The 15719-nt window shown below is 35.2% G+C and overlaps 1 protein-coding gene across 1 annotated transcript in view; it reads right to left on the reverse strand.

The window, feature by feature from the left end:
* The window catches only part of Dyrk3 (Dual-specificity tyrosine phosphorylation-regulated kinase 3), a 220780-nt gene extending 205262 nt beyond the window's left edge, over positions 1 to 15518 (reverse strand). The window contains exon 1 of the mRNA XM_089649371.1: positions 14514 to 15518. Coding sequence (XP_089505497.1) covers positions 14514 to 15266 — 753 coding nt within the window. The 5' untranslated portion in view covers positions 15267 to 15518. The remainder of the gene's footprint in view (positions 1 to 14513) is intronic.
* Between the last annotated feature and the right edge of the window lie 201 nt (positions 15519 to 15719).

Consider the following 15719-nt stretch of genomic DNA (forward strand, 5'->3'; position numbering starts at 1 on the left):
CATGTGGGTACCATAATATAATGTTGAACTGTTATTTTCACAAAGCACTCTTTTCAGGGTGAAATGCCTAAAACCAAAAAAAAAACTGTTATTTTTTCCAAGTGTACACTCCTCTTCCACCCACAAGCAAATGCTTTTAATAATAATTGTAAAACCCGAATATTATTTTGTATGTAGAATAATAAAGTACGGGTATCTAAGGCCCGGTATATCAGTCGGCCCGTATCCTCGCTACGTGCAACATTCCTAACTCACATTTAAGCGGGCTAAATCGGCTGCTAATGTATTGGGGAAAAAAACAATTTTACATAAATAATTACATTTTACATGTCGCATTAACCAGTGAAGTTTACACATAAATTTCATGTCACGTACAGAAAAACATAAAAACACCTTAATGAAAATAACAGAGATATCTTACACAAAACAGGGGGAGAGGATACGTAATTAACAATGTTATTTATTTTTCTCCACTATGCATTTAGTAATCTGAACCAAAGACAAGTGGAAAATATCGTCGTCTGAAAATATATTATTTAAGCTTAAGCCTCGATAAGCATAGAGTAGTTCCTATTTTAGACGCTGAGGCGCCAGCAGTAACAAATGTCAAATATGACGTTTACGTGATTAATTACTTACTTCCATCTCACAGAAATTTACGTAAATTGCTTGATTTATCAATATGGACTATTATATTCATCGAGCCATGTGGGATGTTGATGTTTTTAATTGATAATCAATCTAAAATAGACAAATAGTAAAGCGTTTTTAAATTTCTCGTGTATTCATTGTAGTGCGGTTTGTTCGTCATATTCTCATGAATAGTGCATTGACTTCAGCAAACAAATACTATTTTAAATTCAATCAGCACCATTCTTATTGATGTGGGGAATCAAAACAGCAAGACGTAAAATAATCCCGAGCCTAAAACATTTGATATTTTGAAAGCTCTCCACAGCTTTCGATCTCATGAAGACAGTAGAGAGCACAGAAATAATAATAATAATTGGATGACTTGTATAGCGCCGTTTTTGTGCAAAATCACCTCAAGGGCGCTGTACAAACTTATAATACATTTCTACAGTGATCTATGTTATTACTTAACTATTTATGGACAAAATATACAGTACAATACTTACCTGGTAGGTCACTTGAGATTAACACTTAATTAACATTATCTAATTGTTTATTGGCGAAATTTAGATACAGGATTTAGAACTTTCTCTTAGGAATGGTATATTTAATTTAAGGGTACGACAGCTTAAAAAGGTAAGTTTTTAGTTTAGACCTGAATTCTGTTGGACTTGTTATGGATCTTAGTTCCGGAGGGAGTTTATTCCAAGCCTTCGGCCCAGATACACCGAAAGCGCGATCACCAAACTTAGTATTTGGCTTGCGCTTAGGTTCTATCAGTCTGCCTACAGCTGATGATGTTGCTGATCTAAGAGTTGACTGCCTCAGACCAGTGTTTTCCGGGACGCATAGTTCAGAGATGTAGGGTGGGGCCATTTCATTGATGGATTTAAACACCATCTAGCACAGTTTGTACTGGATTCTTTCAGGGCCAGTGAAGGTTACGAAGGTGTTCTGAAATGTGCGAATATTTTGAAACCCTGGTTATGAGCCGTGCTGCTGCATTAAACACTGATTTAAGTTTGTCAATGTGATATTTTGGAAGGCTGGCATAAATGCCGTTGCAGTAATCGAGACGTGAGACTACGTAGGAGTTGATAAGTAGTTTTGTTGCTTCTGTAGGAAGGTTTCTTCGGACAGACTTGAGTTGTATTAGGTGATATACCACTCACGTAGACAGTAATTTGGTTTTACATAGAAAAAATAAGCCCCGGCATTCCGAATTTCTACCGATTTGTTTCTCTTTAACACGGTAATTATATGAAATTCCCTCGATAGAAAAAAATCGCAAAGCAACGAAAATTAGAACACGTTTTATTATGTTATAGGTATGAACAAATTCAGAGTATATTTAAATGCAACTAAAGCATTGGTCAAGAGATTTTTGCTCTATTTCAAACGAGTCGTGTTTTATCAAATATTGTCATCATTTGCGCATAATTATTATCGATTTTTAATATAAGCGCGCTCCCTCTAACATTCCTATTTACATATCTCCCTTTCACACTATCTTTGAACGCTCACTACAGGGCTTTATGCACATGTCTCTATTAAAATCAAAGACAACAAGTGTAATATTACTGACATCTAAGATTTCGACCTATTTACGGATTATGTTCCAAGCCGCGCTAAGCTTCACATTTCAACCAAGCCTAGATTTAAATCAACCGAAATACCGGGCCATAATATATTCTTTGTGGCCTATAAAGATTGTAAGTTCATAGTAAATGACTATTTATAACGGTACAATAATATCTACTTACTCATTTTTTATCGCATCAAAACCATATAAGTAATCCCGTCTTAATTCCTATTCATCATGTTCACTCCAACCAACCTTGGCCTCGTTAAGAATTTCTCCATTTGGCAAGACAAACCAAAATAAACAACTATTGACACTTTCTTTAACATTGCATAGCCGCCCAGTCTATTAATATACAATTATTTTTAAGACAATATGTACAGAATGCCGACTTGAAAAAGTAATTATATGAAATTCGCTCCATAGAAAGAATCGCAAAGTAGGTATTTTCCGAAAATTATAAAAACTCATCTGGTTCTGTTATTAAACACGATAAAGGTACACACATCACATTTGCCCTGATGATGGACACTGTAATGCAGTCCGAAACGTTGGCTAATGAAAGAGGTAGCGCAACACGGCATAGTAACCCAAAAAAGTGCACATAAGATTTTTTACTGCAAATATGCTAAGGGTTTTTACATAAAAGTGATACATGACGCAGTGTACATACGAGAATATCTGTATAATACAGGAGATACTGACAGTAAATAGATGTAATCCATTGTAAAGTAGGTACAAAATACACAATTGTAAAATTGTGATAAAAAGTATAATGAGAAAATATTAAGAAATGATTAAAAAAAACTAAGAGTAACATAAAGTAAAAAGAAATTACAACAACATTACATATAAGAGAAAACATTAACTAATTTACCAACGCTACTCTAATTTGTAGGATTCGACAAAGTGTTTGTATAGATTATGCTTAATTCTATAAATGGAGACAATAAATAAATCAATAGCACCCCATACTTGTTGCCCATCTATTGGTCAGTGAGTGTGTCTGATAGTTGGTCGTGTATGTAATGCAGAAGAATGTTATATTTGGTCTTGTATTCCTAGTCAGCACATGGAGTTTAATAGTGGCAACGATGGCAGGACTATCGATTAAGTTGTTAATGGCTCTGTGTAACACAACCAAGTCTACATTATAATTAAATTAGTTAATATAATCAATACTAGTACATTTTAACAATATGTAAATGAAATCCTCAGCACGGGAAATCCCAGTGAGGATATAATTATCTCCATTTGTTACAAAAAAGGAAGATAATAACATTTATTATTAGTATTAAAGAAATTCCAAATCTTGTCCACATCTAATCTGACATGATAAATAATTCGACATCCATTTTACATTAACCTAAAAAGATAGCTATTTGGGTTACGTCAATAAATTAATAAATAAATATAGGTACATTGATTTCTACTTATTTTCGACATCAAATTTTAATAATCGTTCTTTGATCAATGTGTCCTCATTTAAAACAATAATGTGTCCATGAATCATCACATGAAAAATACCACTAACGATAATTTTGTTAATTAGTCTTATAGATTATATATAAATGTAAAATTATAGGAATCGTGATGTTCAAGGCTAAATGTCTGCCCTGGTGATGGACACAAGTCAGAGGTAGCGCAACACATAATAATAGTTTAAAAATCGATCAAACATAAAAATGTTTATATTACTAATTGTGTTCAAATTCTAATAAAAAATCAAACCGCAAAAACCTAAGTTTTTTTTACCAAAATGTATCCATTTTAAAATGTTCTTTAAAAATTGAACCATCCTACCAATAACTGGAGTCCACAACTCTACCTTTTCGCCAAATCGATCTGCTGATCGGGTAGGACCGACAATCATTTCGTATATTAACTGCTGTAATGTCACTCGATTTCAGAGAAATGCGTCGTACATGTCCACGTGTGTGTGCGAGATTGCCACAAGTTGACAGAATGCATTGTCATCGACAACGAGTCTAGGCTCGATCGGATGTCGGCAAGTGCAGGACAAAAAAATAAAATCCAAAATCAAATATATATATATTTTTTTTTTTATAGTGTATACCTCACAAGAGTCCCAACTGCTCCCGTCTGGAGCCAGTGAGACTATGGCATCCCCAATTGGGGGGTGTTGTGAGGCTGAAGGTAAGTGGGGAAGGGAAAGAGGAAGGTGGGGAAGTACCTGGCTATTCAGATCTAGTCACTTAACACGGCTAAAGCCATTTGGAGCAACGTTTCAATTCTGAATGGTGGTCTTACACCAGGGCGATACTGGTAGTATCTTCCACGCTGGAACGTGCCGCAAATATACTATATATTATTTTAATTAATTAATTGTGAAATAACACAAATTAATCAAATAAAATTTATTTGCGCACGCCGGGTTCGAACCCTCGACCTTCGGAATGGCAGTCCAATGCGTTACTACTGGACTATGCCGGCCGTCATGTAGATATATTTAAAAATAATATGTTATATTTGCGGTAAGTTCCAAATTGGTGGATACTTTCAGTGTTGTCCTGGTGAAAGACCATCATTCAGAATCGACACATTTTTGAAGCGGCTTTAGCCGTGTTTGGTGATTGCATGTGTGTACGTAATTGCCACTAAAACTAAACCACAACTAAATTAACCCACGGGAAGTGGGTTCATTTCTGCTTCCAATAAAGGAACTAACTGAGCGTTGATTTATATTCTTCATAGACATAGACAAGGAACACCTTCGTAACCTTCACTGGCTCAAGTGCCCTGAAAGAATCCAGTACAAACTGTGCTAGAGGTGTTTAAATCCATCAATGAAATGGCCCCACCCTACATCTCTGAACTATGCCTCCCGGAAAACACTGGTCTGAGGCAGTCAACTCTTAGATCAGCAACATCATCAGCTGTAGGCAGACTGATAGAACCTAAGCGCAAGCCAAATACTAAGTTTGGTGATTGCGCTTTCGGAGTATCTGGGCCGAAGGCTTGGAATAAACTCCCTCCGGAACTAAGATCCATAACAAGTCCAACAGAATTCAGGTCTAAACTAAAATCTTACCTTTTTAAGCTGTCGTACCCTTAACTTAAACATACCATTCCTGAGAGAAAGTCCAGTTATATCCAATTTTCTAATTTGTTCTAAATCCTGTATCTAAATTTCACTGATAAACAATTAGATAATGTTAATTAAGTGTTAATCTCAAGTAACCTACCAGGTAAGTATTGTACTGTATATTATCTCCATAAATAGTTAGTAATAACATAGATCATTGTAGAAATGTATTATAAATTTGTACAGCGCCCTTAATAATATTTGGCTAATTTATATAGCGCCGTTTTCGTGAGAAATCACCTCAAGGGCGCTTGAGGTGATTTTACACAAAACGGCGCTATACAAGTCTTCCAATTATTATTATTATTATAGACATCTTCTTCTTACGTCGACTATTAATTACAATAGTTTTTTTTAATATTAGCGCGCTCCCTCTATCATTTATCATCGCTTTCAAGCCGTCTTCAGTGATCGTCTTCTTTTTAAACGCTCATAACTTCACTAGCAGTTGAATTTCCAAACAAGAAAAGAAATCCTACAAAGTCAGATATTAGAAAAAGGTAACGAAGCACAGTTACTTAAATTTTAATCGTTGAAGCCACGTGGTGCAGCTTAAAATTTCGTCTCAAATAACAGACATAATAGGGAAGGTTGCAATATGAAGGTACCTATCAACCGAAGCATTTACCTGGATTCAGGTTGCGAGGTTTACCTGACTGCAGGTAGCTGCCTGTTACTGTCTACCTCTAGGACCTCTACACAATTACGTACAATAGAGCACCTTACTAAATTATTTTTAATATAGTCGACAATAGAAACGAAAAAAGGAAAGAAGTCATTTTACAAGCGCGACAAATAACATTGTAGAAAATAAGTTTTTGAGTCTGAAAGATTATCGAATGCTTAAAAAAAGATAATAATTAAGCGAAATTTGTGAAAATATTTAAAAAATACAACGACTCCTTTAAAATAGTTGCATTTAAAAATACAATGTATTTTTTTCATACAACATGTTAAATAACAGAACAAAATGTATTTTTAACAAATTTCGGAGCATATTTTGGGATTTTATCTTTTTGAGGGAAATTCACTAAATATGTAGACATTATCTTCAAAAACACCTTTAAAAAGTGATATGGTCATTAGAAACGATGAAAAAAATAATATTTTTAAGCCTAACCTAATTAACCAAGTTAATAAAGATTTTTTTTCATCACTTTCCATGACTTTATATAACTTTTTAAAGATGTGATGAATTATCGTTTTGATGATTTATCCGTTCACCATTTTTTTTAGGAACTTAAAGTGTTCAAGAAACATATGTTATAAATCGTTAGAAACTATCGCCCTGATGTTATACCGTAATTCAGAATCGAGAAGTTGCTTAAAATAGCTTTAGCCGTGTTTGGTGACCAAATCTGAATAGTCAGACACTCTCCAACCGTCCTCCTCCGCATCTCATTACTTACCACCGCACACTTCAGCCTAACATACATATCTTAAGGTGAAGCTTAATGCCAAATAATTATTATGATTAATCTTTATAACGAATTGGTGTACATTATGACTACCAAAAAATATGCATTAGATAAACTGAAGGTTTTCCTATCGTTTCGCTTGAGTAGAATACAAATAAAATAATAAATTACTCAATAAAAAATATAAATGTAAACCACTAAAAATTTTTTTTTCTATAGAAATGTATGAACGCGTAAAAGAAACAACTTTAAAAAATACGGTACTATAGCTAAGATTATCTGTGACAATTTCACTTGATTAACTTTTTTGCTTTCTTGTAAAATTATTCACAAAATAAATAAAAACCAATTATTTTTATAAGCAATAATTGTTCGCCTGAAACACTCATCCACATTGAAAAAATCTCCTGATAAAAAATACATGACGCCAACGGGACTCGAATGTATTTTTATATGGCGTCATGTATTTTTTATCAGGAGATTTTTTCAATGTGGATGAGTGTTTCAGGCGAACAATTATTGCTTATAAAAATAATTGTTATCCTTTGTGCTATGCATAAATAAAATCTTGTCTTAAAAACATTAATTTATCAAAAAAATAATAGTTAAATAAAAACCAGTTTTGTGCTTGAAATCGAACGTTTGTAGACTCCGATTGTCAAGCGATTTTAATGCCTATTGCCTACAATATAAGGTATACCAAGAATATACACATTTTTGGCTTGTAGCTTCCTCTTAATTGATTTATAATAGATTGAATTGTTTTTTGATCCATAAGGACTGAGAGGGTGGTGCAATCCCAGTCTGCTATTTCACTTGAGATATATAAAACAATTACATTTACAAGTATTTCTATTGCAAAATTCCATCAATCTCGGAATAAAACTAGATTTGTATCAAAATCAAATCCACGCCGCCCGCTTCAGACACTCCTCTTTATAAATACATTAGGTCTCTAGTGTAGAGGACCACTAAATACATAGCAAACGCAAATCGTAATAACTGGAACACTTTCCCATCTCCTCGCATCAAGTTAGATTGGTTGGAGCAGTTAGGCCGGAAATGGATGGATGCAAGTACGTATTTAGTATCTAGATACAGCAGCTGTGCCCCACTCCACCGAGACGCTACGGAGGAGATGGGGAAGTGGAAGGGCAGAAACGGTGCGGTGCCGGTCGCCCCAGTTGACAAGCGAGCGCGAAGCCACTCCAATTATTACAATGCCACACTATTTCGCAGTGATGAAGGAATATGCAACCATTTTAAGAGGAAGCTACAAGCCAAAAATGTGTATATTCTTGGCATACCTTATATTGTAGGTAATAGGCATTAAAATCGCTTGACAAACGGAATCTAGAGACGTTCGATTTCATGCACAAAACTGTTTTTTTAAATTTATTTTGTAAATAATTTTATAAGAAAGCAAAAAGTTAATCAAGTGAAACTGTTATAGATAATCTTAGCTATAATACTGTATTTTTTAAAGTTGTTTCCTTTGCGCGTTCATACATTTCTATTGAAGAAATGTTTCTTTTAATAGTTAACATTTATATTTTTTATTGAGTAATTTATTTTTTTATTTGTATTCTACTCAAGCGAAACGATAGAAAAACCTTCAACCAAAAGCATATTTTAAGGTATTCGTAATGTACACTAATTCGTTATAAAGATTAATCAAAATAGTGATTTGGCATTAAGCTTCGCCTTAAACGTTATTTTAGTATCAGTCCAGAGTAGTAACTAGATCTCCCCTATTGGAAGTTATAGAATTCTGCATCACGCACGCATTAAAAAATAACATATTGATTTCAACTTCCTACTGGAAACAACAATTTAACTAGGGGGAGATGTAAAACATGTACAAAATAAGTTATAAGTTCTTAATGTGGGTTATTTAAATAAATAGTGCGAATTTTCTAATCTTCAAACTTAGCTTTAATTGAGAATGTGAATACCGCACAAGAGTACCAACTGCTGCCAACCGTCTGGAGCCAGTAGTGAGTCTATGGCTTCCTCAATTGGGGTATGTTGTGAGGCTAAAGGTAGTGGGGGAGGGGAGGGAGATGGGGAAGGGAAGTAGCTGTAATTTTGTCCTGTTTATACGTACCCTAAGACTACCATTCAGAATTGAACCGTTGTTTCAATTGGCTTTAACCGTGTTTGATAACCAGGTCTGAATAGTCAGATACTCTCCTACTTCCTATTCCCCTTCTAATTCCCTTCTCCGCAAACCTTAAGCCACACAACATACCCCAATAGGGGATGCTGTAGTCTCACTGTCTCCAGACGATTGGGAGCAGTTGGGGCTCTCGTGTGGTATTCACATATAAAAAATATATATTATATCACATATTTATTTTAAAATCGTCAGTAAATTAAATATTTGACGACCACTGTTCAAGTAGTTGGTTGCAATAGCTAAACACTTGAAAACATAGCAGTGTTACTCAACAACATCGACTTTAAGTGAAATCCTCTCTTGAAAACTGCAATAGTTTATTGTTTAGTGACCAGATCTGAGTAGCTAGAATAGATAGAATTATTACTATGTATTTAAACATCCATGTATATAAATTTTTGGGCACCATGCCTGTTTTATGTACTCAAATAAAATAAAATAAAAATTACAAAAGGAATTTGTAACAGGGTGTGTGGATTCCTCTACTTAATAATAATAACAATTGAATAACTTTTATAGCGCCGTTTTTGTAAAAAATCATCTCAAGGGTTCTGTATTATTTATTACGCATTCCTGCTCTCTATCTAATTTGATTATTTACAAAAAGATTAGGAAAACATACTTCTTACCTGGCAGGTCAATTCAGATAAACAAACTTTTATTCAAAAGATGATGAGTTTGCACACAGAGGACACCAGAGTAAAAACACTGGACATTGATTACACATTTGTTATTTTACCCTGTTTTATTGATATTACATCGACTCACAGACATAAGAATATATAGACTAGAAATTAAAGGTGAGGGGTAAAATCAACTCTTGAAGAACGAAGGGGGTAAAGCTGACTGTGATTCGTCAATAAATCAATCTGACAGTAAATAGGCATCTCGCATTATAATATCACCATTTAGTTCTTAAAAGTAAAATCTGCTTTTGAATGAATAGACATTTTTACATGGGAGCGCAAATTACTAGCCACGTTATGAACTAATTTGCGAAGTCCAAATTCGGCAAAGTAAATTTCTTCTATTTTCAGAGTCGTAGTTAATTTCAGAGTATTTAGTTAAGACACTTTTACAAATGTTTCATAATTTACTTACCCCAGTAAACAACGATGAGCACACTTGAGAATCGCTACATTGTGATGTGATAGTATATGTTTCTAAAACTGATCCATATAATACGGTGTGAATAAGCTTAAAATAAAGTAAAATAATGCTTATATATGGAATGTAATACGACAATTGAGTTTATTCTCTTTTTCACATCTATTTTTACAAGTTTTCATATCACAAGCAACCATTTTGCCGTGTTATTTCGTAAAATGCCTCGACCATAGCTCGACGTTAGTTCGAACAAGAATGATGACGTCACATTCTCAAGATTCACGGGAGGCCATACGCGAGCCCAGCCGGCTCCAATGGAACCGGTATGGGGAGTGGGGAATAATACGCTTTTAATCACTTAGGGCAGGTCTACTAATATTCATATGTCTATGCATCGACTTGAATTCGACTCCGTATCTCGTTCCGGTGCATGCTACAACATACCCTAAATGGGCTGCGTCATAGTCCAAGTGAATCCAAACAATCAGGACTAATGTACAAGAAAATGATTTGAAAAATCCTCTCATTAATTTTTCTACCATACAATTTCAAACTTAAATAAATCATAATGCTTTCATTCTAAGTACATAAAAATAAATAACGCGTGAAAACGGAAGAATGTTTTAGAAAACGTACCATTTACATCAAATTATAATTTAAATTATACTTAAAACCAAATACATTACATTTTGAATTCATAAGAAAAGTAAATATATGTTACAAGAGAGAAATGATAATTGCATATATGGAGATCAAGCGTCGTATAATGTAGTTGTATTATAAACATCTGAGAAAGTTTTACATTTACACTAATACAATATTATGATTTCTTAGAAAGAGACAAATTCTCAGACTAGACTAACTTCCATATGTAATCCCCATTGTCCAGAATACTAATGGAGGATTTTAATGTGGATTCATTTTTTTAAAACATTTTCAATTTATCGCTTAACTCTTGACAGGCCAAGATGCCAAACAAAACGTCTATAACCAAGTGGGTCTTCCGACGACCCCATGCTTTTTCAATGCAGAATTTCTCAGACTAGACTAACTACCATATATACTCGTAATCCCCATTATCCAGAATACTAATGAGGGTTTTAATGTGAATTCTTAAACATTTTCAATTTATCGCTTAACTCTTGACAGGCCAAGATGCCAAACAAAACGTCTGTAACCAAGTGGGTCTTCCGACGACCCCATGCTTTTTCAGTGCAGAAATTCTCAGACTAGACTAACTACCATATATACTCGTAATCCCCATTATCCAGAATACTAATGGAGGGTTTTAATGTGGATTATTTTTTTGTAAACATTTTCAATTTAACGCTTAACTCTTGACAGGCCAAGATGCCAAACAAAACGTCTGTAACCAAGTGGGTCTTCCGATGACCCCATGCATTTTTCTGTCTTATGTGCTATTAAACTATAGAAATCCCAATTATTCAGTCAATTATTAATGGTAACTTGTGTATTTGCGCAGAAATACGTAAAATACTAAAATGATATGTAAAGTATTTAAGCTAATATAATGAGGATAGTAATTTTGGGTACTATCTACATATTGGGTACAGACACCAGGTGCTTCTACCGGTATTCCAGTGAAAGATGCGCCAAGGAACAAGCATCGCTAAACGCGCGACTACCAAACGGAATCAAGGGTGGTTTTTTACTAATATGTAGGTATATCAGAGAATGTCTAAATGGAATCTGAAGAATTATTTATTAATTAACGCCCTTTTTCGGGGCTTTTACATATAAATATTAAGATATATACATTATTTATTGTTCATAACTGAATTATGTACTTGATTAACAACATTTTATATTTGTTTAAAGATAAATTGAAGATGTCCACTGACTTGGTATAATTGTTTTCCTCCATTAGTATTCTGGGCAAAGAGGAATACATATGGTAGTTAGTCCCAGAATTTCTGCACTGAAATAAATCCTGACTTCTAGTATTACGTTGTGGAATCCGGAAGCTTATCAATTCTAGCAATACCGGACTATCAACTAAATCATTTAGAATTTTATATAGAAATACCAAGTCAGTGAAAATTCTTCAAGATTAACATGCCAAGATTTTGGGAAATCAATCCGCCCTGTCTACTTTTGCGTAGAAATGGCGCACTGATCTAATAATGTTAGATATTATACATTGACCGAGACGCAAGAAGATTACAAATTGAAATTCAAATTTATCCAGCAGCCATAAATATATTCATTTTAATGGAAGACCAAAATAAACAATTAAAGAAATGCGAGCGAATCCACCGCAACGCTTCGCAGTTGATTGTATTAAATTATTTGGCGGGAACGAAAAAAGCTGGCGGCCATCTTTGTTTAGATTCAAATTTTGATTCGATATTGAAATCCAAAATAAAATTGGGTCGCATTTATTTATACATCGCGTAAGTAGAGGAGAACCGAACAACACACAATTGTGTGTAATGGTGCATATTTGAGTGTAAATTCGTTACGAAACGTCACTGAGAAACAGATTCTTTTCTCAAGTCTGATAACAGAGTGGTATATTATAATAATAGACCACATTCAGAATCGAAACGTTGTTGCTTGAAATGTCTTTAGCCGTGTTTTGTGACTAGATCTAAATATCGACGTGTAAAAATACTAAATAATAGGTAATTAACAGGGGTAGGCAGAGAGGACGGATGGCCAAACAACTCGGTCTTGGCACACACTCCTTGCCTCAATCACATTCATACATCGCCTAATACATACTCTTGTATTATTCTGACTATTAACATGGCCCGAATCAAGTATCTAGTTCACTTGATCGTGCCATGTGTTCCTCAGACGTCCCCGACTTCATCATTCACAACTACTTTTCAAACACCATGACTTTAGACTTACTTACATTCATCATTAACTCATTCTTCATTCATCCTAGATACAAGAGACTGTAGATCGTTTATACAATCCAGCATACAACAGGCAACATATTTTCAGATTACTCAATTTTGCACCCAATCCCACTTCTTACAATTCTTGCATACAAATATCATCTATAGATTGAATAACATCGGTGACATTGCGCAGCCTTGCTTAACACCTTTTGTGACCACCCCGTAAAACCACCGTTTACCTTAATATAGAGACTCAATTACCTGTATGAGATTCGTATTCACTACATATAATATTATTAACAAGCTTGAAACATGCTGTATGCAAGCATTGCATTTGGGTGAATACTGTATTCATGTCAACTCTGGCTGGGATACCGATTTTAAAATTACTGATTTATCAAATACCACTTATCATGATTTTTTTTAATGCAATATTTCCAAGAACGCGTTTTCCAATAACAAACTTGGTCAAAGTTTATGAAATAATGCACAATGGACTGATTGTGTCTCGTAACAGATTTAAAAACATGACTGCAAATATTCAAAACATAAATATTATGGTCATTATGAAAGAAGAAAATCATAAAACAATTAAACAAAAAAATAATGGCAGATATTGATAAAATTTTTAATAATTATTATGAAAATAAAATCATGAGTAGATACCTATATTATAATGGTCCAATTCTATTAATAAGTTTAATTCTCTATGCTCTCTGTTGATTATGAATAATATAGAGCTTTAGCACGGTTGACTTTGTATATGCCCAGAAGATAACCTATAAAGGCGGGTATGCTTTTTGTTGTTCGTTGTCGAAAAAACTTCGGTAAACTTGTCAACAAAGGCTCTAAAAGATTTCAACTAAAATATATAATGGAGACAACTATTTAATACGTGGGTGGAAGTAAACATGCACAAAATAGGCTTTTACAGTGTTGAACTTTGATTGAGAAAAAATGGAACTTTACAATCTCCCATAAAATTAATAGTTATTTCTTGTATGTAATTAAGTTGAAATCAAGTGCTTAATTATAATATTTTGTTAAGTTTATCAAAAATTCAAAGGGATTTATTGTTTTCATATGATATAAATGGGAAACATCGATGAAAAGCGATGTAGGTCCAGACTTTGAAATCCTATAAAAAGCCAGGTTATTCAGAATCTAAAAGCTGAAACTTGCTTTGGACCACTGTGTTTGGTGATCAAACAGTCTGAATAGCTAGGCAGGTACTTCCCCACCTTCCTCTTACCATCTCCTTCCATTTACCACTGATTCAGACCCACGCATATTAATCTCAAATCGGGGATGCCACAGATCCAAATGAACAGTTGGTTCTCTTGTGCGGTATTCACATAAAAAAGAAATCACAATGTAAATTGACAAATATTGTATCTGTCAATATACGATTGTCTTATCGATTCTAAAAAAATTCAAATGTGTTTTACTGCGAAGTATTTACGATTTGTAAGAAATTACGTGCATTTTAAAATTAATAGTGGTACTTTGACATCCCCCCAATGAGGGTATGTTGTAACGCTGGAGTGGAGGAAACGTGAAAGAAAAAGGTGGGTGAAGGGGGCCCTCGAGGTATCCATATAAAAATAAACAGACAGACCTTTATTCCAGACCGTCCAGGTTGCTTCAGCAGAATGTTCTCCGGTTTCATATCGCAATGGATGATGTTGAACTTGGACAGAGCATCCAAACATTGCAGCAAACTATGCGAGAACTTCCTCACGAGTTGCAAGCTGAACCCTTGAAATTTATTCTTCTTTATCAGCTCGTAAAGATTGATGGAGAGCAGCTCAAATGTGATGCACATGTGACTCCGAAATGTGAAGCTATCCAACATGTGGATAACGTTCATAGTGTTATCTTTGTCTTTTCTTCTCAGATGCTCTAAGATCCGAACCTCCTCCCTTGCCTGCCGATAGAACCGCTTTTGATTCCTTACCATCTTCAAGGCGACATGCTCCCGAGTTTTGTGATCGTAGGCCTTGAATACTTGTCCAAAACTTCCTTTCCCTATTACTTTGAGGATTTCGTATCTGTAAGCCACATGATCATGCAACGTGTGGATATAGGAGCCATGTTCATCGTCGTAATTTGAAGCGATCATGCCGACGTATCCAGGATGCTTCTTGGCGTTCTGCCCGAAGAAGTATATCTCGGGATAGTCCCATATCTCGCTGTGTTCGTAGTCTGATAGCTTGTGCTTATAGTAGGCCAGGATTCGAGCGGGGGAAAAGGCGGCTGTGGGAGGTTGCTGGGGGTCTGCAACCCGCTGCTCCTCCGAGGGCGGGGGGCTGTGGGCCCCCTTCAAGGGCGGCAGGGGGGCAGGGTCCTCGCACTGCCTCGACTGCGGCATGCTGGGGCCTTCCGCGAACGCGAACCTTGCACTCACAACATAGCTTCCCGACGCCAGCTTGGAACACTGCACACACTCACACCCAACACTGAACAGAGAACTGAAAACTCAATAACGAATCTTGGACGTTATATCGCGCGTTATCGGGGTTAGGTTAGGTTATGTTATGTGGCGAAACTAAACGTTGCCATTATTATGTATTTTTATTTCACTAAATATGCCTTTTCACAAACTATCCGCCCTCTGAGCGGCGTTCCGCGGAAGCAAACAAAGAATAACTGCCGATGGATTCGTGATTCGGCCCGTCCGACTATCCGTCGAGAGAAAATAGAAACTGCCCGAGAGTCATTGAACCATTTTAGAGCTGCTAACGTACGAGAGCGAGGGAGAAAACCACATTCCAATAACTCCGTATCACTCAACAAATATTCTTTGCTTCGTAAGCCTCTTTCA

The sequence above is a fragment of the Hesperophylax consimilis genome, chromosome 29, assembly GCF_061612785.1.
Source record: "Hesperophylax consimilis isolate HC1 chromosome 29, BYU_Hcon_1.0, whole genome shotgun sequence".
In the NCBI taxonomy this organism is placed as follows: Eukaryota; Metazoa; Arthropoda; class Insecta; order Trichoptera; family Limnephilidae; genus Hesperophylax; species Hesperophylax consimilis.